This window comes from Strigops habroptila, unplaced genomic scaffold, assembly GCF_004027225.2.
Source record: "Strigops habroptila isolate Jane unplaced genomic scaffold, bStrHab1.2.pri NW_022045602.1_ctg1, whole genome shotgun sequence".
Taxonomy (NCBI): domain Eukaryota; kingdom Metazoa; phylum Chordata; class Aves; order Psittaciformes; family Psittacidae; genus Strigops; species Strigops habroptila.
In genome coordinates, this window is record NW_022651083.1 from 199,554 (window position 1) to 222,178 (window position 22,625).

At 67.0% G+C, this 22,625-nt stretch overlaps 4 protein-coding genes across 5 annotated transcripts; 2 read left to right on the top strand and 2 right to left on the bottom strand.

Moving 5' to 3' along the window:
- Nucleotides 1-36: 36 nt before the first annotated feature.
- Nucleotides 37-2,605, bottom strand: LOC115603020 (proteasome subunit beta type-6-like). The gene is made up of 5 exons (XM_030474534.1): nucleotides 2,438-2,605; nucleotides 1,776-1,843; nucleotides 1,449-1,580; nucleotides 1,159-1,288; nucleotides 37-306 (listed from the first exon to the last, which is right to left on the bottom strand). The coding sequence occupies exons 1-5, from the start codon at nucleotides 2,510-2,512 to the stop codon at nucleotides 37-39; spliced, it is 675 nt and encodes a 224-aa protein (XP_030330394.1). The 5' UTR covers nucleotides 2,513-2,605.
- A 500-nt stretch (nucleotides 2,606-3,105) lies between these two features.
- On the top strand, nucleotides 3,106-13,123 carry TAF6 (TATA-box binding protein associated factor 6). Its single transcript, XM_030474568.1, has 14 exons — nucleotides 3,106-3,535; nucleotides 4,140-4,226; nucleotides 4,308-4,461; nucleotides 5,320-5,376; nucleotides 5,463-5,582; nucleotides 5,664-5,806; nucleotides 6,514-6,591; nucleotides 6,672-6,773; nucleotides 7,515-7,697; nucleotides 7,971-8,045; nucleotides 8,801-8,926; nucleotides 9,462-9,635; nucleotides 10,649-10,834; nucleotides 12,637-13,123. The coding sequence occupies exons 1-14, from the start codon at nucleotides 3,380-3,382 to the stop codon at nucleotides 12,955-12,957; spliced, it is 1,962 nt and encodes a 653-aa protein (XP_030330428.1). The 5' UTR covers nucleotides 3,106-3,379; the 3' UTR covers nucleotides 12,958-13,123.
- Nucleotides 13,124-13,562: 439 nt separating this feature from the next.
- On the top strand, nucleotides 13,563-18,395 carry LOC115603021 (2-acylglycerol O-acyltransferase 2-B-like). The gene is made up of 6 exons (XM_030474535.1): nucleotides 13,563-13,712; nucleotides 14,605-14,901; nucleotides 15,637-15,844; nucleotides 16,425-16,599; nucleotides 17,278-17,477; nucleotides 18,136-18,395. The coding sequence occupies exons 1-6, from the start codon at nucleotides 13,563-13,565 to the stop codon at nucleotides 18,288-18,290; spliced, it is 1,185 nt and encodes a 394-aa protein (XP_030330395.1). The 3' UTR covers nucleotides 18,291-18,395.
- On the bottom strand, nucleotides 18,338-22,606 carry LOC115603041 (claudin-15-like). 2 transcript variants are annotated; one of them, XM_030474570.1, is made up of 5 exons: nucleotides 20,891-22,606; nucleotides 20,385-20,516; nucleotides 19,869-19,950; nucleotides 19,069-19,176; nucleotides 18,338-18,893 (listed from the first exon to the last, which is right to left on the bottom strand). In XM_030474570.1, exons 1-5 carry the CDS (start codon nucleotides 21,114-21,116, stop codon nucleotides 18,836-18,838), a joined length of 606 nt encoding a protein of 201 aa, XP_030330430.1. In that variant the 5' UTR covers nucleotides 21,117-22,606; the 3' UTR covers nucleotides 18,338-18,835. The 2 variants fall into 2 exon arrangements, with proteins under 2 accessions (XP_030330430.1, XP_030330431.1); XM_030474571.1 differs by lacking the exon at nucleotides 20,385-20,516.
- Between the last annotated feature and the right edge of the window lie 19 nt (nucleotides 22,607-22,625).

Here is a 22,625-nt window from a genome sequence, read left to right on the forward strand (position 1 = left end):
ACCCGCTCATACCCTCATAGCACCCCATATACCCTTCTATAGCCCCCCATACCCCCCTCTATACCCCCCATAGCCTCCCCATAGCACCCCATACACCTCTCTATACCCCCCACAGCCCCCCCATACCCCCCCATACCCCCGGCGCCCCCCGGCGGACCCACCGCGCGTGACGAGCTCCTGGCACTGGGCGCGGCTCAGGCCGGGCGCGAAGGCGGCGTCGAGGAAGCCGTAAACGTAGGAGCTGCCCGAGCCCCCCACGGCCAGAGGCTGCCGCAGCAGCAGCCCCCCCAGCGGCACCACGTACACCTGCGCGGCACGGGCGCACCGCTGGGGGGAGCACCGCTGGGGGGCTGGGGGTGTGGGGCTGGGGGGGTGTGGGGCTGGGAGGGGGGTTGTGGGGCTGGGGGGGGGTTGTAGGGCTCAGAGGAGGGGGTTGTGGGGCTGGGGGGGGGTGTGGGGCTGGGGGGAGGTGTGGGGCTGGGGGGGGTGTGGGGCTCGGGGGGGGTTATGGAGCACAGAGGGGGGGTGTGGGGCACGGAGGGGGGGGTTGTGGGGCTGGGAGGGGGGTTGTGGGGAACGGAGGGGGGGTTGTGGGGCTGGGGGGAGTTGTGGGGCACGGACAGGGGGGTTGTGGGGGGAAATATGGGGCTGGGGGGTGCAGGAGGAGCTGCACTGGGGCCCCACATATGTACACTTGAGAAAGCTATGGGGCAAGGGGGCCTGCTATGGGGCAGGAGGACTCGCTATGGGGCAGATAAGACCTGCTATAAAGATAATAGGAAATGGTGTAGGAGTAAAGTGAGCCACTAACAGGGTGGAAACCGGATGCTATGGGGCAGAGCATCCCACTATGGGGCACAGGGATCCGCTATTGGGCAGAAAAAACCCAGTACGAAGATAAAAAAAGATGGCGTAGGGGCAAAGTGAGCCACTAACAGGGTAGAAAGGGGATGCTATAGGGCACAGGATCCTGCTATGGGGCAGAGCAAACGTGCTATAGGGCAGAGAGCACCTGCTTTGAACGTAAAAGGAGATGGTGTAGGAGTAAAGTGAGCCAGTAACGGGGTACAAAGGGGATACTATGGGGCAGAGGATCCCGCTATGGGTCAGAGGGTCCCGCTATGGGGCAGGGGACACTCGCTCTGGGTCAGGCCCCACCTGCCCCCCGCGCCGCGGGTCCCATCCGGCCACGATGACGCCGGCGCTGAGCTCCTCGCGGTACCGGTAGCACGTCTGCTGGAACAGGCGCGCGGCCGTGCGCACCCGCGGCGGCTCCTCCAGCTCCACGCTATGGGGCAGAGCGGCCGTGAGCCCCACAGCCACCCCCCCTGTGCCCCATAGCGGCCCCCCCTGCCCCACAGCCACCCCCCCCGTGCCCCATAGCGCCCCCCTCCGCCCCATAGCGGCCCCCCCTGCCCCATAGCGGCCCCCCCCCGCCCCACACGTGCCTGTGGAAGGCGAGCTGATAGGCCACGGCCTCGGCCACAGCCTGGGTGTCCGCGGCCGAGCCCGAGCGGCAGCAGAAGATGCGGTCGTGGATGGGGGTCAGCTTGTCCGTCACGCGATTGGCTATGTAGGACCTGGTGGTGACGTCACCGGTGACGTCATGGTGACGTCATAGCAACGTCACACCCCCCATCCAGGAACCAGCCCCATGGCTCGGGGGCGGGGGGGGGGGGGGTGTGATGACGCAGTGATGGCGGTGTCTGTGCCCCCCATAGGGGATGGGGGGTGACATCACGGTGACGTCACGGTGACGTCACTGCCCAGCTCACCCCGTGGTGGTGCGGGAATCGGCCCCGATGATGACGCCGCCATCGAACTCGGCCGCCATGATGGTGGTCTGGAGGGGAATGGGGGGGGCAGTGACCGCTCTGCCCCATAGCTGCCCCCCCAGCCCCATAACGGCCCCATTCAGACCCATAACTGCCTCATTCAGCCCCATAACGGCCCCATTCAGACCCATAACTGCCCCCCCAGCCCCAGAACTGCCCCATTCAGCCCCACAACTGCCCCATTCATCCTGATAACTGCCCCCCCAGCCCCACAACTGCCCCATTCAGACCCATGATCATCCCCTCAGCCCCATAATTGGCCCCCCCAGGCCCATAACTGTCCCATTTGGACCAATAACTGCCCCCCCAACCTCATAACTGCCCCATTCAGACCCATAACTGCCCCCTCAGCCCCATAACGGCCCCATTCAGACCCATAACTGCCCCCCCAGCCCCATAACTGCCCCATTCAGACCTATGATCATCCCCTCAGTCCCATAACTGCCCCCCCAGCCCCAGAACTGCCCATTCAGCCCCACGATCACGCCCCCCCCGCCCCATAGCTGCCCCCAAAGGGGCCCGTTCTGCCCCACAGCCGCGCCACGATCACCCCCCGGCCCCACAGCGCCCCACAGCGCCCCATAGCGCCCCATAGCGCTCACGCCGGTGCTGACGGGCTCCTCGGCCCAGTCCCGGGGCAGCCCCGGCCCGACCCACGGCTGCACCACGGCCGCCATCTTCCGCCGCGCTTTACGGCACGCCACTTCGCGACACTCGCGTGACTCGGGCAGTTTACCGCAGTGGCTGGGAGCGGCCGCCGCGCTTTCCGGCAGTGTGGCTCACAGCCCTTCGCGACGACGGGATGCCGCGCTTTACGGCAGTGTGGCAGAGCTGGCCATCACCGCCCCCTCCCCGGTGCGTTCCGCTCTGGTTCAACGGTGGGGGACAAAGGGGGGGACATCTTTGGGGTCAATGGGGGGACACGGGTATCATAATAACCAATAAATACCAATAAATGCCTATAAATGTCTCGAGGCTCTCCCGGAGCTCCCCCCCCCGTCCGCGCGGGACGTACCATTCGCTTGGGGGGTGCTGGAACCCGCCACCCACGGCGGGGGGGGCACAACGTGGCGGTGATGGAGCTCCTGGTGGTCGGGGGGGGGGAGAAGGGAGAGGACACCCTTGTGGGGTCTCCTACACCCCCCCTACCCCAATGGTCCCTCCCATCCCCCCCCATCACCCCAATGGTTCCCCCCATCCCCTCAGTGGTCTCTCCCGCTGCCCCGCTCGCCGCCGCTCTGCGCATGCGCGCTCCCTCCGCGCCCCTCCCGCGCAGGTCCTGGCAGGGCGGTAGTGATCACCGCTCCATCCTCCCTCCCACCACCGCGCCAGCGCCGCTTCACCCCCCGTATCGCGGTCGCGTATCGCGATAACCCTTCCTCGATGGAGACAAAAGGGGTCGGAGCGGGTGAGAGAAGGCGCAACGACGCTCGCGCTCAACTTTACCCGCGCAGGCCCTGTCGCTGAGGTGATGGGGAAGCCAAGATGGCGGCGGCGCTGAGGGCCCGGGCCATGGCGGCGCCCTGAGGGGCGGGAGCGCGGCGATGGCGGAGGAGAAGAAGCTGAAGCTGAGCCACACGCTGCTGCCCGCGGAGTCCATGAAGGTGATGGCGGAGGCCATGGGCATCGGGCAGGTGCCCGAGGAGAGCTGCCAGCTGCTGGCGGAGGAGGCGAGCTACCGCCTGAAGGAGATCGCGCAGGTGCGGGAGGAGCCGGCGGGACGGGCGGGAGCTGGGAGGGGGGGAGAGGGAATGGGGATGGGGGGACCCCCCCTTGGGCAGCTGGGGTTGGGGGCGGGCATTGGGGATGGGGGGGCTGGGAATGGGGGGACCCCCCTTTGATCCCTTGGGTTTGGGGGGTACATTGTGAATGGGGGGACCCCCTTTGATCACTTTGGTTTAGGGGGGGACATTGGGCATGGGGGGCTGAGAATGGAGGGACCGCCCTTTGGATCCCCTGGGTTTGGGGGGCACTTCATGAATGGGGGCCCCCCCTTTGATCCCCTGGGTTTGGGGGTCACACAGGGAATAGGGGAGGCTGGGAATGGGGGAACCCCCCTTTGGATCCGCTCATTTTGGGGGGCACATCATGCCCCCCCATTCAATTACTTAGATTTGGGGGACCGCCCCCACACTTATGGGGCACAAACCCCACAACCTGCTTCCCCTTTACACCCACTATATGTGGGGCTGCCAAAACCCTGCCAATGCGGGGGGGGGGGTGCCCTGCTTTGCTGCCTCCTTTATACCCCCTCATCTCCCCCTCACTGCGGGGGTGCCCCCTCACTTTGGGGGTGCCCCCCAGGACGCGCTGAAGTTCATGCACATGGGCAAGCGCCGCAAGCTGACGCCGGGGGACGTGGACTTCGCGCTCAAGCTGAAGAACGTGGAGGTGCCCCCCCCCGGTGCCCCCCCCCCGGTGACCCCCCCTTGGCCCCCCCTGTGCCCCCCCTGACGCGGTGCCCCCCCGCAGCCGCTGTACGGGTTCCACGCGCAGGAGTTCCTCCCGTTCCGCTTCGCCAGCGGCGGCGGCCGCGAGCTCTACTTCTACGAGGAGAAGGAGGTGGAGCTGAGCGACATCATCAACACCCCCCTGCCCCGCGTGCCCCTCGACGTGTGCCTCAAGGGTGCGCGGGGGGGCCGGGGGGGTTGGGCTGGTTTCGGGGGGATTTCAGGCGGTTTAGGGGTGCTCTGGGGGGCTTTGGGCTGGGCTTGGGGGGCTTTCAGGTGCTCTGGGCTGGGTTTGGGGGGCTTTGGGCTGGTTTTGGGGTGCTCTGAGGTGGTTTAGGGGTGCTCTGGGGTGCTCTGGGCTGGTTTTGGGGTGCTCTGAGGTGGTTTTGGGGGTCTCTGAGCTGGGTTTGGGGGACTTTAGGGGGCTTTTGGGTGGTTTAGGGGTGCTCTGGGGGGCGTTGGGCTGGTTTTGGGGGGCTTTCAGGTGCTCTGGGCTGGGTTTGGGGGGCTCTGGGCTGGTTTAGAGGTGCTCAGGAGGGCTCTCGCCTGGGTTTGGGGTGCTCTGGGGGGCTTTGGGCTGGGCTTGGGGGGCTCTGAGGGGGTTTTGGGGGGCTTTGGGCTGGTTTCTGGGGGATTTCAGGGGCTTTGGGGTGGTTTAGGGGGGCTCTGGGGGGCTCTGGGCTGGGCTTGGGGGGCTTTGAGGTGGTTTTGGACGCCTTTGGGCTGTTTTAGGGGTGCTCTGAGGTGGTTTAGGGGTGCTCTGGGCTGGGTTTGGGCTGATTTTGGGGGGCGTTGGGGTGGTCTATGGGTGCTCTGGGGGGCTCTGGGCTGGGCTTGGGATGCTCTGGGGTGCTCTGGGGTGATTTTGGGGTGCTCTGGGCTGGTTTGGGGTGCTCAGGGCTGATTTTGGGGTGCTCTGGGCTGTTTTGGGGTGTTCTGGGCTGGGTTTGGGATGATTGGGCTGATTTTGGGGTGCTCAGGGCTGATGTTGGGGTGCTCTGGGGTGGCCTCACCCCGTTGTTCTCTCCCCTCAGCTCACTGGCTCAGCATCGAGGGGGTGCAACCGGCCATCCCCGAGAACCCCCCCCCTGGTGCGTGCCCCTTCCTTCCCCTCCTTCCCCCCCCCCCGTGTTTTTGGGGGGGGGGTCACCCCAAAACCCCCCTTTGCACCCCGCAGCCCCCAAGGAGCAGCAGAAGGCAGAGGCCACCGAGCCCCTCAAGTCGGCCAAGCCGGGGCAGGAGGAGGACGGGGCCCTGAAGGGCAAAGGGCAGAGCGTGGCCAGCGCCGACGGCAAAGGTGGGGTGCGGGGGTGCGGGGGGGGGGTGCGGGGGGCCCGGGGGGGTCCATGGGGGGGGTGACCCCGCCGTGCCCCCCCAGGCAAGGAGAAGAAGGGCGCGCTGCTGGAGGGGGCCGCGCTGCGCCTCAAGCCGCGCAGCGTGCACGAGCTCTCCGTGGAGCAGCAGCTGTACTACAAGGAGATCACCGAGGCCTGCGTGGGCTCCTGCGAGGCCAAGCGCGCCGTGAGTGGGCTCAGCGCCCCGCTGGGGGGGCTCAGCACCCGCCTGGGGGCACCCAGCACCTGCCAAGGGGTCCCCAAAGGCGTTTCTTGGGGTCCTCAAAGAGCCTCCTGGGGGTCCCCAGCACCCTTGACATTCCCAGCAGCTTCCTTGGGGTCCCCAAACACCCTCCTTGAGGTGCTCAGCACCGTCCTGGGGGTCCCAGCACCCTCTTTGGGGTTCCCAGCACCCTCCTTGAAGTCCCCAAAGACCCTCCTTGATGTTCTCAGCACCCTCCTTGCGGTTCCCAGCACCCTCCTTGGGGTCCCCAACATCCCCCTTGGGGTCCCCAACACCTTCCTTGGAGTCCCCAAAGACTGTACTTGAGGTCCCCAGTACCCTCCTTGACATCCCCAGCACCCTCCTTGGGGTCCGCAGCACCTTCCTTAGAGTCCCCAAAGACCCTCTTTGGGGTCCCCAGCACCCTCCTTGGGATCCCCAGCACCCTTGATATCGCCAGCACCCTTCTTGGGGTCCCCAAAGACCCTCCTTGGTGTCCCTGGCACCTTCCTTGACATCCCCAGCACCCTCCTGGAAGTCCCAGCACCCTCCTGGGGGTCCCAGCACCCTGCTTGAGCTCCCCACAGACGCTCTTTGGTGCCCCCAGCCCCGTTTCCCCCCCCCGCTGCCCCCCTGGCTGTGGGGTGCCGCTCAGGGTGCCCCCCCCGCAGGAGGCCCTGCAGAGCATCGCCACCGACCCGGGGCTCTACCAGATGCTGCCGCGCTTCAGCACCTTCATCTCCGAGGGGGTGAGTGGGGGGGGCGTGACCCCTGCTTGGGGGGTGATGTCCCCATTGCGGGGGGGTCACATCGGTGTCCCCCCCCCCAGGTGCGGGTCAATGTGGTGCAGAACAACCTGGCGCTGCTCATCTACCTGATGCGGATGGTGAAGGCGCTCATGGACAACCCCACCCTGTACCTGGAGAAATACGTGAGTGAGACGTGTCCCGTGTCCCAAATCCTGCATCCCAAATCCCGCACCCCACATTCTGCCTCCCGCATCCCACGTCCTAAATCCTGCATCCTGCCTCCCAAATCCCACATCCCTGATCCCAAATCCCACCTCCCAAATCCCACATCCCCGATCCCAAATCCTGCCTCCGAAATCCTGCTTCCCAAATCCCGCATCCTGGATCCCAAATCCCAAATCCTGCGTCCCAAATCCCGCATCCCTGATCCTGCATCCTGCTTCCCATGTCCCAAATCCTGCATCCTGGATCCCAAATTGTGCATCCTGCCTCCCAAATCCTGCATTCTGGATCCCAAATCCTGCACCTTGCCTCCCAAATCGTGCCTCCCAAACCTGCATCCTGCATCCCACGTCCCGCATCCCGCCTCCCAAATCCCGCCTCCCAAATCCCGCCTCCCAAATCCCACCTCCTGCTTCCCAAATCCCACATCCCAAATCGCACGTCCCATCTCCCAAATCCCGCATTCCAAATCCCGCATCCTGCCTCCCAAATCCTGTATCTTGCCTCCCAAATCCTGCCTCCCAAATCTGCATCCTGCATCCCCCATCCCAAATTCTGCGTGCTGCCTCCCAAATCCCGCCTCCCTGATCCCACATCCCTGATCCCCGATCCCGCATCCCCGATCCCGCATCCCCGATCCCGCATCCCCGCTCCCGCTGCCGCTCCGGATGCTGCTCCGTGACGCGTGCGCGTGGCCGCAGCTGCACGAGCTGATCCCGGCGGTGCTGACGTGCATCGTGAGCCGGCAGCTGTGCCTGCGCCCGGACGTGGACAACCACTGGGCGCTGCGGGACTTCGCCGCGCGCCTCGTGGCGCAGCTCTGCAAGAACTTCAGCACCACCACCAACAACGTGCAGAGCCGCATCACCAAGACCTTCACCAGGGTGCGCCGTGGGGCAGGGTGCGGGGCGGGTGCGGGGCGGGTGCGGGGCGGTGTGGGGTGGGTGTGGGGTGGGTGTGGGGCGGGGTGTGGGGTAGGTGTGGGGCAGCGTGGGGCAGAGTGTGGGGCAGGTGTGGGGCGGGGTGTGGGGCGGGTGCGGGGTGGGTGTGGGGCGGGTGCGGGGTGGGTGCGGGGTGGGTGTGGGGCAGGGTGTGGGGCAGCCGTGGGGCAGGTGTGGGGCGGGTGCGGGGTGGGCAGCTCCTGTCTGTGCCCCCAGAGCTGGGTGGATGAGAAGACCCCCTGGACCACGCGCTACGGCTCCATCGCGGGCTTGGCTGAGCTGGGCCACGACGTGAGTGTCCCCACGTGTGTCCCGACGTGTCCCCCATCTCCCCACATCCCCCCATGTCCCTTGTGTCCCCATGTCCCCACATCGCTCTGTGTCTTCACATTCTCTCATATCTCTGCATCCCACCATGTCCCCCATGTCCCCGCATCCCCCCATGTGCCCTACATCCCCCCATGTCCCCACATCCTCCCATGTCCCCCATGTCCCCACATCCCCCGTGTCACCCCACATCCCCCCATGTGCCCCACATCCCTCCATGTCCCCACATCCCTCATGTCCCCACATCCCACCATGTCCCCATGTCCCCCCATGTCCCCCATGTCCCACTGTGTTCCGTGTGTCCCCACATCCCCCTATGTCCCCACATCGCCCCGTGTCCCCCTTGTCCCCACATCTCCCTGTGTCCCTCATGTCCCCACATCCCCCCACGTCCCCACATCCCCCCGTGTCCCCCTTGTGCCCATATCTCCCTGTGTCCCCCATGTACCCACATCCCCCCATGTCCCTCCACATCCCTTTCTGTCCCGCCATGTTCCCTGTGTCCCCACATCCCCCCATGTCCCCACATCCCCCCGTGTCCCCCTTGTCCCCACATCTCTCTGTGTCCCTCATGTACCCATATCCCCCCATGTCCCCCCACATCCCTTTTTGTCTCCCCGTATCCCCACCTCCCCCCACATCCCCCCATGTCCCCACGTCCCCCCACCTCCCCCCGTGCCCCAGCCCCGTGCCCCAGCCCCGCGGCGCGGTCCCCGCAGGTGATCAAGACGCTGATCCTGCCGCGACTGCCGGTGGAGGGCGAGCGGCTCCGCAGCATCCTGGAGGGACCCGTCGTCAGCAACATCGACAAGATCGGCGCCGACCACGTCCAGACCCTGCTGCTGGTGGGGCGCGGGGGGGGGCTGGGGGGTGCTGGGGGGGGGATGCTGGGGGGGGGATGATGTTGGAATGCGGGGGGGGGATGCTATGGAGGGATGCCGTGGGGGGGGATGCTGGGGGAGGATGCTGGGGGGGAGGATGCCGTTGCTGGGGGGGGATGCTGGGGGGGGGATGCTGGGGGGGGGATGCCGTTGCTGGGGGGGGATGCCGTTGCTGGGGGGGGATGCCGTTGCTGGGGGGGGGATGCCGTTGCTGGGGGGGGGGGATGCCGTTGCTGGGGGGGGGATGCCGTTGCTGGGGGGGGGATGCCGTTGCTGGGGGGGGATGCTGGGGGGGGGATGCCGTTGCTGGGGGGGGGATGCCGTTGCTGGGGGGGGATGCCGTTGCTGGGGGGGGGATGCCGTTGCTGGGGGGGGGATGCTGGGGGGGGGATGCCGTTGCTGGGGGGGGGGGATGCCGTTGCTGGGGGGGCTCGGGGCCGGGCCCTGCCTGGGGGCACGGGGGGGGTCCCGGTGTGAGCGCCCTGCCCGTGCCCCACAGAAGCACTGCGCCCCGGTGCTGGCCAAGCTGCGCCCCCCCCCGGACCAGCCTGAGGCCTATCGGGGGGACTTCGGGTACCTGGGGGCGCTGCTCTGCTCCCACGTGGGCAAAGCGCGGGCACAGGCGGCGCTGGCGGCGCAGCAGGTCAACAGGACAACGCTCACCATCACCCAGGTGGGGGGGGGGGTATGGGATTTGGGGTGTGGGATATGCGGGGTGGGATATGGGGGTGGGATATGGGGATATGGGGTGTGGGATATGGGGTGTGGGGTGGGGGCTGTCAGGTATGGGGTGTGGGGTGTGGGATATGGGGATAGGGGGTGTGGGATATTGGGTGTAGGGTGGGGGCTGTCAGGTGTGGGGTGTGGGGTATGGGATATGGGATATGGGGTGTGGGGTATGGCATATAGGGTATGGGGATATGGGGTGGGGGGTGTGGGGTATGGGAATATGGGGTGTGGGATATGGGGTGTGGGATGTGGGGATATGTGATGGGATGTGGGATGTGGGGTATGTGATATAGGGTGTGGGGTGTGGGGTGTGGGATATGGGGATATGGGGTGTGGGGATTGGGTGTGGGGTGGGGGGTGTCAGGTATGGGGTGTGGGGTATGGGATATGGGGTGTCAGATATGGGGTATGGGGTGTGGCATATGGGGTGTGGTGATATGGGATATGGGGTGTGGGATGTGGGGATATGAGGTATGGAATGTGGGATACAGGGATGTGGGGTATGGGGCGTGGGGTATGGCATATAGGGTATGGGGATATGGGGTGGGGGGTGTGCGGTATGGGGTGGGGTGTGGGATGAGGGGTGTGGGATATGGGGTATGGGGATATGGGGTGTGGGGTATGGATATGGGGTGTGGGATATGGGATGTGGGGTGTGGGATGGGGAGAGATGGGCCATGGGGATATGGGGTACTGAGGTACAGGATACAGGGCCATGGGGAGATGGAAGATGGGGATGTTGGGGGGGGGGCCATGGAGGGTGCAGGGGTCCATGGGGGCTGCGGGGGGGCCATGGGGGGGTGCAGGGGGCCATGGGGGTGCAGGGGGGCCATGTGGGTGCAGGGGGGCCATGGGGGGCGCAGGGGGCCATGTGGGGTCCATGGGTCCGTGGGGCACATGAGCACAGGGGGGTGCCGGTGCCCCCCCTCACCGGCACCCCCCCTCCCCCTGCCGCAGCCCCGGCCCACGCTGACGCTGTCCCAGCCCCCCCCCGCCGTGCCCGGCGCGCCCCCCCCGCGCCCCCCCGGGCTGCTGAAGGTGCCGGGGGCCATCGCCGTGCCCGTGGGGGGGGCGCGGGGGGGCCCCCCCCAGCCCTCGCCCCCCCCCAAGTTCATCGTCATGGGGGCGGGGGCCGGCCAGCAGGTACGGACATGGGCAGGGGGGCGGGGTATGTGGGGGGGGGATATATGGGGTGGGGGGTATGGGATCTATGGGATCTATGGGATCTATGGGGTGTGGGGTATAGCATATATAGCATTCAGGGGCTGGGGTATGGTCTGTATGGAGTATATGGGATATACGGGGTATGGGGTATATGAGGTATTGACTATAGCATATAGGAGTTATGGGATATATGCGGCAGGGGATACATGGGGTGTGGGATATATGGGGTATGGGATATAGCATATATAGTGTATGTGATATGTGGGGACTGGGATGTATTGCGTATGGCATATAGGGTATATAGACTATAGCATATATAGGGTATGGGATGTATGGGATATGGGGTATATGGGCTATGGGATATATGGGGTATGGAATATATAGGGTATGGGATATGGAGTATATGGGATATGGGGTATATGAGCTATGGGATATATGGGCTATGGGGTATATGGAGTATTGGGTGTGGGGTATGGGGTATATGGGATAAGAGATGTATGACATAGCATGTATAGGATAGGGGCTACATGAGATATGGGATATACAGGGTATGGGATAGAGGCAGTGTGGGATATAGGGAATATGAGCTATATGGGCTATGGGCTGTATGGGATATGAGGTATGTGCGGTATGGGCTATATGGCATATGGGGTGTATAGGACATGGGATATATGGGGTATAGGGGGTATGAGATATATGAGCTGTGGGGTCCATGGGGTGTGGGCTATGGGTCCATGGGGTGCAGGTTACGGGTCCATGGGGTGCGGGTCTATGGGGTGCGAGTTATGGGTCCATGGGCTGTGGGTCCATGGGATGGGGTGCGGGTTATGGGTCCATGGGCTGTGGGCTGTAGGTCCATCGGGTGCGGGTTATGGGTCCATGGGGTGCGGGTCTATGGGGTGTGGGTTATGGGTCCATGGGCTGTGGGCTGTAGGTCCATCGGGTGCAGGTTATGGGTCCATGGGGTGCGGGTCTATGGGGTGCAGGTTATGGGTCCATGGGCTGTGGGCTGTAGGTCCATGGGGTGCGGGTTATGGGTCCATGGGGTGCGGGCTGTGGGTCCATGGGGTGCAGGTCCATGGGGTGTGGGCTGTGGGTCCATGGGGTGTGGGGTCCATGGGGTGCGGGCTATGGGTCCATGGGCTGTGGGTCCATGCAGTGCAGGTTATGGGCCCATGGGCTGTGGGTCCATGGGGTGCGGGCTATGGGTCCATGGGCTGTGGGTCCATGGGGTGCGGGTTATGGCTCCATGGGGTGTGGGCTGTGGGTCCATGGGGTGCGGGTCCATGGGGTGCGGGTTATGGGTCCATGGGGTGTGGGTCCATGGGGTGCGGGTTATGGCTCCATGGGGTGTGGGCTGTGGGTCCATGGGGTGCAGGTTATGGGTCCATGGGCTGTGGGTCCATGGGGTGCGGGTTATGGGTCCATGGGGTCCATGGGGTGCGGGTCCATGGGGTGCGGGTCCATGGGGTGCGGGTTATGGGTCCATGGGGTGTGGGTCCATGGGGTGCGGGCTATGGGTCCATGGGGTCCATGGGGTGCGGGTCCATGGGGTGCGGGTTATGGGTCCATGGGGTGTGGGTCCATGGGGTGCGGGCTATGGGTCCATGGGGTGCGGGTTATGGGTCCATGGGGTCCATGGGGTGCAGGGGTTATGGGTCCATGGGGTGCGGGTCCATGGGGTGGGGGTTATGGGTCCATGGGGTCCATGGGGTCCATGGGGTGCGGGTCCATGGGGTGTGGGCCGTGGGTCCATGGGTCCGTATGGGCCTGCCCCGCAGGTGCTGACGTTCAGCACGAGCCCGGCGCCCACGGCCACGTCGCCGGTGACCACGAGCGTGCCGAGCGTGCAGCCCGTGGTGAAGCTGGTGTCGGCGGCGCCCACGGTGCCCAGCGCCACGGTGAGCGGCGCGGCCGTGCCCGGCGGCCTGCACAAGTACATCGTGGTGTCCCTGCCCCCCCCCGGCGACGCCAAACCCCCCCCGGCGCCCGCCACCCCCGCCGCGGGGCCGCAGCCCTCCCCCCCCGCCGCCCTCACCCCCAAAGCCGAGCCCGGAGACAGCCCCCAGGGGCACCCCGGCACCCCCGGCGACACCCAGTGACACCCCCAGTGACCCCCCCAGTGACCCCCCCCAGCGACACCCACTGACACCCCCCCCCATGGCCCTCGGGGGGGCCCCGTGTGACTTGTGGCTCTTTTTGGGGGGGGGGGTGACACCCCCCTGTACCCACGGTGTAAATAGTCCAATAAAGTGCCAGTGCCCCCCAGTGCAGCGCGGTGTGTTCCTCTGCCCCCCACTGCCCCCCAGCACCCCCGTTTACCCCAGCGCCCCCCCTTTCACCCCAGTGCATCCCAGTGCATCCCAGTGTGCCCCACTTCACCCCACTGCCCCCCAGTGTGCCCCCCCTTCAAATGCCCCCCAGCACCCCTCCAGCACCCCCCCTTCATCCAAGTGCCCCCCAGTGCCCCCCCTCCACCCCAGCGCCCCCCCTTCACCCCAGTGCCCCCCAGCGCCCCCCTTGGCCCCACTGCCCCCCTTGCACAAGCGCTCCCCTTTGCACACGCATTTGCACAAGACGCCCCCAAGGGAGCCCGAGGGGGCGGAACCAACCCCACTTATAACCGCCGGGTCCTAGTGCCCCCCCCCAGTGCTCCCTCCAGTGCTCCCCCCCAGCACCCCCCCAGTGCCCCCCCCAGCGCCCCCCAATGCCGCTGCACTTCGCGCCGCTGCGGATCCCCCTCCAGCGCCGGCTCCAAACCGCGGCCGTCCTGCAGTGGGTCTTCTCCTTCCTCGTCCTCGGTGAGCCCCGGGGGGACCCCAAAACCACCCCCCCCGGCATCCCCAAGCCCCCCCCGGCACCCCCCACCCTCCCCTGACACCCCCAAACCCCCCCCGGCACCCCCAAACACCCCTGGCACCCCCAAACCCCCCTGACCCCCCCAAACCCCTCCCCAGCACCCCCCAACCCCCCCGACCCCCTGCATCCCCATAGGGAATGGTGCACACAGGACCCCCCCGGGGGGGTTTGGGGTGCTGGGGGGTAATGGGGACCCCTGGAAACGGGGTGATGCTGGGGGTGGTCCCCCAGTCCCTCCCCCTCCCTTTTCTTCCCTCCTTTTGCATCTCCCATAGGGAACACTGCACTTTGGGGGGGTGTTTTGGGGTGCTGGGGGGGTATCGGGTCCCCCCCATAGGGACCACTCCACTTGGGGGGGTGATTTAGGGCTGCTGGGGGGGTATCGGGGTGCTCCATCCCACTGTCCCCCCCATAGGGACCCATTCACATAGCAAGGGGGGTGTTTTGGGGTGCTGGGGGAGTATCGGGGTGCCCCCTCCCGCCGTCCCTGAGGGGTGCCCCCTATAGGGACCACTCCACTTTGGAGGGGGTGTTTTGGGGTGCTGGGGGGGTATCGGGTCCCCCCCATAGGGAACACTCCACTTGGGGGGGTGTTTTGGGGTGCTGGGGGGGTATCGGGTCCCCCCCATAGGGACCACTCCACTTGGGGGGGGTGTTTTGGGGTGCTGGGCGGGTATTGGGGTGCCCCCTCCCGCCGTCCCTGAGGGGTCCCCCCCATAGGGACGACTCCACTTCGGGGGGGTGATTTGGGGTGCTGGGGGGGTATCGGGGTGCCCCATCCCACTGTCCCCCCCATAGGGACCCCTGCACTTTGGGGGGGGTGTTTTGGGGGTGCTGGGGGGGGTATCGGGGCGCCCCCTCCCGCCGTCCCTGAGGGGATCCCCCCATAGGGACCCCTGCACTTTGTGGGGAGGGGGGTGTTTTGCGCTGCTGGCGGGTGCCGCGCCGCGCCGTGGCTGAGCGTGCGGCGCCGTCCCCCCCCCCCCGCGGCGCGGCGCGGTGGTTCAGCCCAGCTGTGCACGCTGCTGTTCGCGCTGGCGCTCTGCGGGCCCCTGCGCGCGCCCGCGCTGCTCTACGCGCTCTGGCTCTGGGCGGACCGGCACACGCCCCGCCGCGGGGGGCGCCCTTCCCGCTGGGTCCGCTCCTGGCCGCTCTGGAACTACTTCCGGGATTACTTCCCCATCTCGGTGAGCCTTTGGGGGGGGCGGGTACAGAGGGGGTTTGGGGGGTCCCTGAAGGGGTTTGGGGGTCCCTGAGGGGGCACAGAGGGGGTTGGGGGTCCCTAAAGGGGTTTGGGGTGTCCCTAATAGGGCACAGAGGGGGGTTGGGGGTCCCTAAAGGGGTTTTGGGGTCCCTAAAGGGGTTTGGGGGGTCCCTGATGGGGCACAGAGGGGGTTTGGGGGTCCTTAAAGAGGTTTTGGGGTGTCCCTGATAGGGCACAGAGGGGGTTTGGGGGTCCCTGAAGGGGTTTGGGGGGTTCCTGATGGGGCACAGGGAGGGTGTGGGGGTCCCTGATGGGCCACAGAAGGGGTTTTGGGTCCCTAAAGGGGTTTGGGGGGTCTGTGAGGGGCTTTGGGGGATTCCTCAAGGGGTTTGGGGGTCCCTGAGGGGCTTTGGGGGGTCCCTAAAGGGGTTTGGGGTGTCCCTGAGGGGGTCCTTGATGGGGTTTGAGGGTCCGTAAAAGGGTTTGGGGGTCCCTGAGGGGGCAGAGAGTGGGTTTGGGGTCCGTAAAGGGGTTTGGGGGGTCCCTGAGGGGGTCCTTGATTGGGTTTGGGGGGTCCCTAAAAGGGTTTGGGGGGCGTTTGGGTGGTCTCTGAGGAGTTTTGGGCTCCCCGAAGGGCTTTTGGGGGGTCTTTAGAGGGTTTGGGGGTCACTGGAGGGGTGTTGGGTGCTCGGGGTGCCCATGCCCCCCATGCCCGCAGCTGCGGCGCACGGCGCCGCTGGAGCCGGCGGGCAGGTACGTGCTGGGGCTGCACCCGCACGGCGTGCTGGCCGCCGGCGCCTTCGGCAGCTTCTGCACCGAGGCCACCGGCTTCGCGCGGCTCTTCCCGGGCCTGCGCCCCCCCCGCCTGCTCACGCTGCCCGCCTGGTTCCGCGTGCCCCTGCTGCGCGAGTACATCATGGCCGGAGGTGGGGGGGCCCCAAACTGGGGGGGCGGGGGGGCCCTGAAGGGGTTTGGGGGATCGCAGAGGGGTCCTTGAGGGGGTTTAGGGGTCCCAGAGGGGGTTTGGGGGGTCTTTGAGGGGGTTTGGGGGGTCCCAGAGGAGGTTTCGGGGGTCCCAGAGGGGGTTTGGGGGACTTTGAGGGGGTTGGGGGGGTCCCGGAGGGAGTTTGGGGATCCCTGAAGAGGTTTTGGGGGTCTCTGAGGGGTTTAGTGGGGCCCTGAAAAGGGTTTGGTTGATTCCAAAGGGGTTTGGGGGGGCTCTGAGGGGGCCCTGAGGGGCTTTGGGGGGGTCTTTGAGGGGGCTTGGGGGGTCCCAGAGGGCTCCTTGAGTGGGTTTGGGGGTCCTAGAGGGGGCTTGGGGGGTCTTTGAGTGGGTTTGGGGGTCCCTGAAGGGGTTTGGGGGTCCCTGAAGGGCTCGGGGGGGTCCTTAGGTGTGGTTTTGTGGCTCAATTGGGGGGGGGGGGCATTTTGGGTTGCCCCAGCCTAACCCTGGGCTCCCCGCACCCCACTTGGGGGTCGTGTCCCCCCTCACCCCCCCCCCCATAGGGCTGGTGTCGTCGGAGCGCTCGAGCCTGGAGTTCCTGCTGGGCCAGCCGGGGGGGGGGCACGTGGCCGCGCTCGTGCTGGGGGGGGCCCCCGAGGCGCTGGACGCGCACCCCGGGGCCCTGCGCCTGCGCCTGCGGCACCGCACCGGCTTCGTGCGCAGCGCCCTGCGCCACGGGTGCGCGGCGCGTCCTGAGGGGGGGATTGGGGTCCCTAAGGGGGGAATTGGGGTCCTAAGGGGGGGATTGGGGTCCCTAAGGGGGGAATTGGGGTCCTAAGGGGGGAATTGGGGTCCCTAAGGGGGGAATTGGGGTGCTAAGGGGGAAATTGGGGTCCCCGAAGGGGGGATTGGGGTCCTAAGGGGGAAATTGGGGTGATAAGGGGGGAATTGGGGTCCTAAGGGGGGGTATTGGGGTCCTAAGGGGGGAATTGGGGTCCTGAGGGGGGAATTGGGGTGCTAAGGGGGAAATTGGGGTCCCCGAGGGGGGTATTGGGGTGCTAAGGGGGAAATTGGGGTCCCTAAGGGGGGGAATTGGGGTCCCTAAGGGGGGTATTGGGGTTCTGAGGGGGGAATTGGGGTCCTAAGGGGGGAATTGGGGTCCCCGAGGGGGGGAATTGGGGTCCTAAGGGGGTATTCGGGTCCTAAGGGGGGGGAGTTGGGGTCCCCAAGGGGGAAATGGGGTCCCCGAGGGGGGAATTGGGGTCATTAAGGAGGGTTTTGGGGTTCTGGGGCGGGATTTGGGGTCTTGGGGGGGTATTCGGGGTACTGGGGCTGTCCCATTGGCGGCTGGGGGGGGGGGTGTCCCCATTGGCGCTGTTCCTTCGCGCCGCTCACCCCCCCCCCCGCCCGGCGCAGCGCCGCGCTCGTGCCCGTGTTCTCGTTCGGGGAGAACGAGCTGTTCCGGCAGGTGAGCAACCCCCCCGGCTCCGCGCTGCGCGCGCTCCAGGCCCGCGCCCAGCGCGCGCTCGGCGTCGCCTTCCCGCTCTTCCACGCGCGCGGCGTGTTCCAGTACGACTTCGGGCTCCTCCCCTTCCGGCGGGCCGTGTGCACCGTGGGTGAGCGCGGGGGGGGGGCGGGACCTACCATCTGCGGCGCCAGCGGGGGGGGGGGGGTGGGGAGCCGAGACCGCGTTAACAGCGGGGAGCTCAAAGCTGGGGGGGGGGGGCACCCCAAAACCAGCCCCTAATCTAATGGGGGTTATGGGAGGAACCATTTGGGGGGGCGCCCTAAAACCAGCCCCTAAGGGGGGGTGTGGGAGGAACCATTGGGGGGGGGGAGCACCTAATGGGGGTTATGGGAGGAACCATTGGGGGGGGCACCCCAAAACCAGCCCCTAAGGGGGGTTATGGGGGGAACCATGGGGGGGGCACCTAATGGGGGTTATGGGAGGAACCATTGGGGGGGGCACCCCAAAACCAGCCCCTAATGGGGGTTATGGGGAGGAAGCATTTGGGGGAGTGCACCCCAAAACCAGCCCGTAATGGGGGTTATGGGAGGAACCATTTGGGGGGGGCGCCCCAAAACCAACCCATAATGGGGGTTATGGGAGGAACCATTTGGGTGCGGGGGGGGGGCACCCCCACAGTCCCCCCATAGGGTTGAACGGGGCGGTTCCATCTGCACAAAGCCGGGGGGGGGGGGGGTGTGGTTCATTCCTATCTCTGGGGTGTCCCCCCCCCACCTTAACGCCCCTTTGGGGTCCCCCCCCGTTAGTGGGGCGCCCCCTGCTGCTGCCGCGGCTGCCGGACCCCCCCCCCGAGGCCGTGGGGCTGTGGCACGGGCGGTACCTGCGCAGCCTCACCCAGCTCTTCGAGCAGCACAAGGCGGAGTTCGGGGTCCCCCCCGAGCGGCACCTCAGCTTCGTGTGACCCCCCCCCCCCGGCACCCCCAATAAACGGCCCCAAGGGAGGCGAAGGAGGGTTTGGGGGGGGGGCATTGGCGCCCGCGGGACCCCGGTTTACACCAGGACACACCAGAACGGCCCCCCCCCGCCCCTGCCTGCCCGTGGGGGCAACTGGGGGGCAATGGGGGGCAATGGAGGGGCAATGGGGGTACAATGGGGGTACAATGGGGGCACTATGGGGGCACTAAGGGGGGCAATGGGGGCACTACGGGGGGCAATTGAGGGGCACTGAGGGGGGCAATGGGGGCACTGGGAGCACTGGGGGGCAATTGGGGAGTACTGGGGGGGCAATGGAGGCAATTGGGGAGCACTATGGGGCAATGGGAGGGGCAATGGGGTGCAATGGGGGCAGTATGGGGAGCAATGGGGGCACTATGGGGGGCAATGAGGGTGCAGTAGGGGCAATGGGGGGCAATTGGGGGGGCGCTGGTGGGTCCTCGTTGGGGGGGGGGGGTGGTCGATGCCCGCCGATGGGGGGGCGGGGTTTGCCCCCGCCGTGACCCCGTGACGTCACACGTAGGCGTTCCGCACGTACTTGTCCCCGAGGCTGGCGGCCGGGGGAGGGGCGCTGCGGGGGGAGGGGCGGTCACGTGATCAGCGCCCCCTCCCCCCCCCAACCTTACGGGGGGGGAGGGGCGGGGGGTTCCCACGGGGGGGAGGGGCGGGGGGTGGGGATGGAGGAGAGGTGGGGGTGGGGCGGGGGGAGGGGCGGAGGTGGGGGAGGGGCGGGGGGTGTCTCTCACCTGCGGCTCCGGGGGGGGCCCCTCGCGGCCGCCATCACCACGGCCCCGCCCACCGCGGCCATGGCCCCGCCCCCCCCCGCCAGCAGCACCCCCGGGCCCGGCTCGAACCTGGGGGGGGACACAGCACACTGACACCCCATAGCGCCCCATAGACACCCCATAGCGCCCCATAGACCCCTATAGCGCCCCATAGACACCCCATAGCGCCCCATAGACCCCTATAGCGCCCCATAGACACCCCATAGCGCACCACAGACCCCTATAGCGCCCTATAGACACCCCATAGCGCCCCATAGACCCCTATAGTGCCCCACAGACACCCCATAGCGCCCCATAGACCCCTATACTGGCCCCATAGACACCCCATAGCGCCCTATAGTGTCCCATAGACACCCCATAGTGCCCATAAACCCCTAGACTGACCCCATAGACACCCCATAGCGCTCCATAGACACCTATAGTGCCCCATAGACTCCCCATAGCGCCCTATAGTGCCCCATAGACACCCCATAGTGCCCCATAAACCCCTATACTGGCCCCATACACACCCCATAGCGCTCCATAGACACCTATAGTGCCCCATATACACCCCATAGCGCTCCATAAACCCCTATAGCGCCCCATAGACACCCACAGCGCCCCATAGACCCCTCATAGACCCCCCCCTATAGCCCCATAGACCCCCCCTGTAGCCCCATTGACACTCTATAGTGCCCCACAGACCCCCCATAGAGCACCATAGACCCCCCTATGGCCCCATAGACCCCCCCTTAATGCCCCATAGCCCCCCCCAGCCCCACCGGACTCCGTTGTGTTGGGGGTCGAAGAACTCCTGGCTGGTGGCGGCCGCGAACCAACCGGCAGCTGCCAACGAGCACAGGCCTGCGGGACCCACAGACACACAGTGACCCATAGCGGGACCCATGGAGCCCCATAGAGACACAGAGCGGCACCCACAGCGGCCATAGAGACACATAGCGGGACCCATAGCGGCCATAGAGACACATAGCGACACTTAGAGACACACAGTGGGACCCACAGCGCCCCATAGCGACAGTAGAGACCCACAGCGACACATCGCACTCCATGCCGACCCCATAGCAGCCTCATCACACCCCCCCGCAGCACCCCATAGCGGCCCATCGCTTCCCTATAGCAGCCCCATAGCGCCCCATAGCACCCCATAGCAGCCCCATAGCGCCCCATAGTAGCCCCATAGCAGCCCCATAGCGCCCCATAGCAGCCCCATAGCGCCCCATAGCAGCCCCATAGCAGCCCCATAGCAGCCCCATAGCGCCCCATCGCCCCCCCCGTACCTGCCAGCAGCAGAAGGGCGCCCCCTGCCGCGCGGGCGCTCCTGCGCGCGCCGCTGCCCCCCCCCAGCGCCAGCCCCGGCACCCCCAGGAGCGCTGCGAGCACCGCGAGGAGCCGGGAGCCCTGCAGGTACCCTGGGGGGGGCAGCGACAGGCTGGGACCCCCCGAGCCCCCTGGCACCGTGGGCCGTGCCCCACACCCCCCACACCCCACACCCCACACCCCATGTCCCCATGTCCCCATATCCCATATCCCATGACCCATATCCCCATATCCCCACACCCCACACCCCATATCCCATATCCCACACCCCACACCCCATATCCCCATGTCCCCATGTCCCCGTATCCCCATATTCCATACCCCACACCCCATATCCCATATCCCCATATCCCCACACCCCATATCCCACACCCCATATCCCATATCCCCATATCCCCACACCCCATACCCCCATATCCCACACCACACACCCCACACCCCATATCCCCCCCCCCCCCCCCCGTACCGGGCAGGGTGATGAGGGACACGAGGGGCACACACGATGTCACCCCACTGGCGTCGGTGGCGCAGTCGTTCCAGAGCCCGCGGGTGATGGCGACGGAGGCCACGGCGGTGGCCTGACCCCCGGCCATGCCCCACACGCTATGGGGCAGGGAGGCCACCAGCAGCCCCCACCCCACCGCGCCCAGGGCCAAGCCCAGGGTCACCCCCCAGCCCAGCGCCGGGGTCATGCGGGGACACGGGCGGGGGGGGTCAAGGGCAGGTCAAGGTCGCGGCGGGGTTGGGGGTCGCGGTGGCCGCGCTGTGGCTGCTGTGGGCTCAGTGGGGTGGGGCCGGTGGGGAGATGATAAAGGGGGGGGGGGAGGGGAGACACCCCCCAGTGCCCCTCCCCCCCGCCAGGAAGGAACCCCCTCCCCCGCCCCCCGCTGGCACCGGCACCCCCCTTCCTGTTGACGCCAATGGGGGACATCGCTGTGGGGCAGGGACAGGGCTGTGGGGCAGGGACATTGCTCCGGGGCAGGGACATCACTGTGGCACAGAGACATCGATGTGGGGCAGGGACATTGCTCTGGGGCAGAGACATTGCGCTGGGGCAGGGACAGGGCTGTGGGGCAGGGACATCGCAGTGGGGCAGGGTCATTGCTCTTTAGCAGGGACAGGGCTGTGGGGCAGGGACATCGCTGTGGGGCAGGGTCATCGCTCTGGGGCAGGGACAGTGCTGTGGGGCAGGGACATCGCTCTGGGGCAGGGACATCACTGTGGGGCAGGGACACTGCTGTGGCACAGGGACATCGCTGTGGGGCAGGGACATCACTGTGGGGCAGGGACAGTGATGTGGGGCAGGGACATCGCTGTGGGGCAGGGACACTGCTGTGGGGCAGGGACATCGCTGTGGGGCAGGGACACTGCTGTGGGGCAGGGACGTCGCTGTGGGGCAGGGACACTGCTGTGGGGCGGGGCATCACTGTGGCCCTCTGTGGGGCCTGGATGCTGCCATAGGGCCCAAAGAGTTCAGTGGGGCCCAGACACTGTCATGGGGTGACACACCTGGGTCCCATATGGGGCTCTAATGCTGCTGTGGGGCTATGGGGTCCTCTCTGGGGTCTAGACGCCCCAGTGGGGCCTGGGCTCTGCTATGGGGCACAGATGTCTGGGTTCCCTATGGGGAGCAGCCACCGCTATGGGGCTGGACACCGCTATGGGTCTGGTCACCGCTATGGGGCCGGTCGGCGCTATGGGGCCGGTCATGGCTATGGGAGCGGTCAGTGCTGTGGGGCCGGTCGGCGCTGTGGGGCAGGTCACCGCTGTGGGGCCGGTCACCGCTATGGGGCCGGTCAGCACTGTGGGGCCGGTCACCGCTGTGGGGCCGGTCACCGCTATGGGGCTGGTCAGTGCTGTGGGGCCGGTCACTGCTATGGGGCAGGTCACCGCTGTGGGGCCAGTCACCGCTGTGGGGCTGGTCGGCGCTATGGGGCAGGTCGATGCTATGGGGCAGGTCACCGCTGTGGGGCTGGTCGGCGCTATGGGGCCGGTCGATGCTATGGGGCCGGTCACTGCTATGGGGCCGGTCACCGCTATGGGGCGCAGCCGCCTCCGTTCCCCTCCCCCCTCCTCCCGCCTCGTTCCCGGGGGGGGGGAGGGGCAGGAAGGGCGGGGGGGGGAGGGGCTCTTCCTGCCACGCGCAGGACGGCTGCGGGGCCCCGGGGGGGAGGGGCCGGAAGGGGGCGGGGCTTGTGCGG

Bases quoted from the DNA above. Each gene is read 5' to 3' on its own strand.
- LOC115603020 (XM_030474534.1), bottom strand. From the start codon at position 2,512: ATGGCGGCCGTGGTGCAGCCGTGGGTCGGGCCGGGGCTGCCCCGGGAC. The intron at 1,581-1,775 runs GTGAGCTGGGCA...CGTCACCACCAG, and splicing joins GATTCCCGCACCACCACGGG to GTCCTACATAGCCAATCGCG. The intron at 1,289-1,448 runs GCACGTGTGGGG...TCTGCCCCATAG, and splicing joins TATCAGCTCGCCTTCCACAG to CGTGGAGCTGGAGGAGCCGC.
- TAF6 (XM_030474568.1), top strand. From the start codon at position 3,380: ATGGCGGAGGAGAAGAAGCTGAAGCTGAGCCACACGCTGCTGCCCGCG. The intron at 5,807-6,513 runs GTGAGTGGGCTC...CCCCCCCCGCAG, and splicing joins CCTGCGAGGCCAAGCGCGCC to GAGGCCCTGCAGAGCATCGC. The intron at 10,835-12,636 runs GTACGGACATGG...CCTGCCCCGCAG, and splicing joins GGGCGGGGGCCGGCCAGCAG to GTGCTGACGTTCAGCACGAG.
- LOC115603021 (XM_030474535.1), top strand. From the start codon at position 13,563: ATGCCGCTGCACTTCGCGCCGCTGCGGATCCCCCTCCAGCGCCGGCTC. The intron at 14,902-15,636 runs GTGAGCCTTTGG...CCATGCCCGCAG, and splicing joins GGGATTACTTCCCCATCTCG to CTGCGGCGCACGGCGCCGCT. The intron at 17,478-18,135 runs GTGAGCGCGGGG...CCCCCCCGTTAG, and splicing joins GCGGGCCGTGTGCACCGTGG to TGGGGCGCCCCCTGCTGCTG.
- LOC115603041 (XM_030474570.1), bottom strand. From the start codon at position 21,116: ATGACCCCGGCGCTGGGCTGGGGGGTGACCCTGGGCTTGGCCCTGGGC. The intron at 20,517-20,890 runs GTACGGGGGGGG...TGCCCCCCCCAG, and splicing joins GTCCCTCATCACCCTGCCCG to GGTACCTGCAGGGCTCCCGG. The intron at 19,177-19,868 runs GTGGGGCTGGGG...GTCCCCCCCCAG, and splicing joins CCCCAACACAACGGAGTCCG to GTTCGAGCCGGGCCCGGGGG.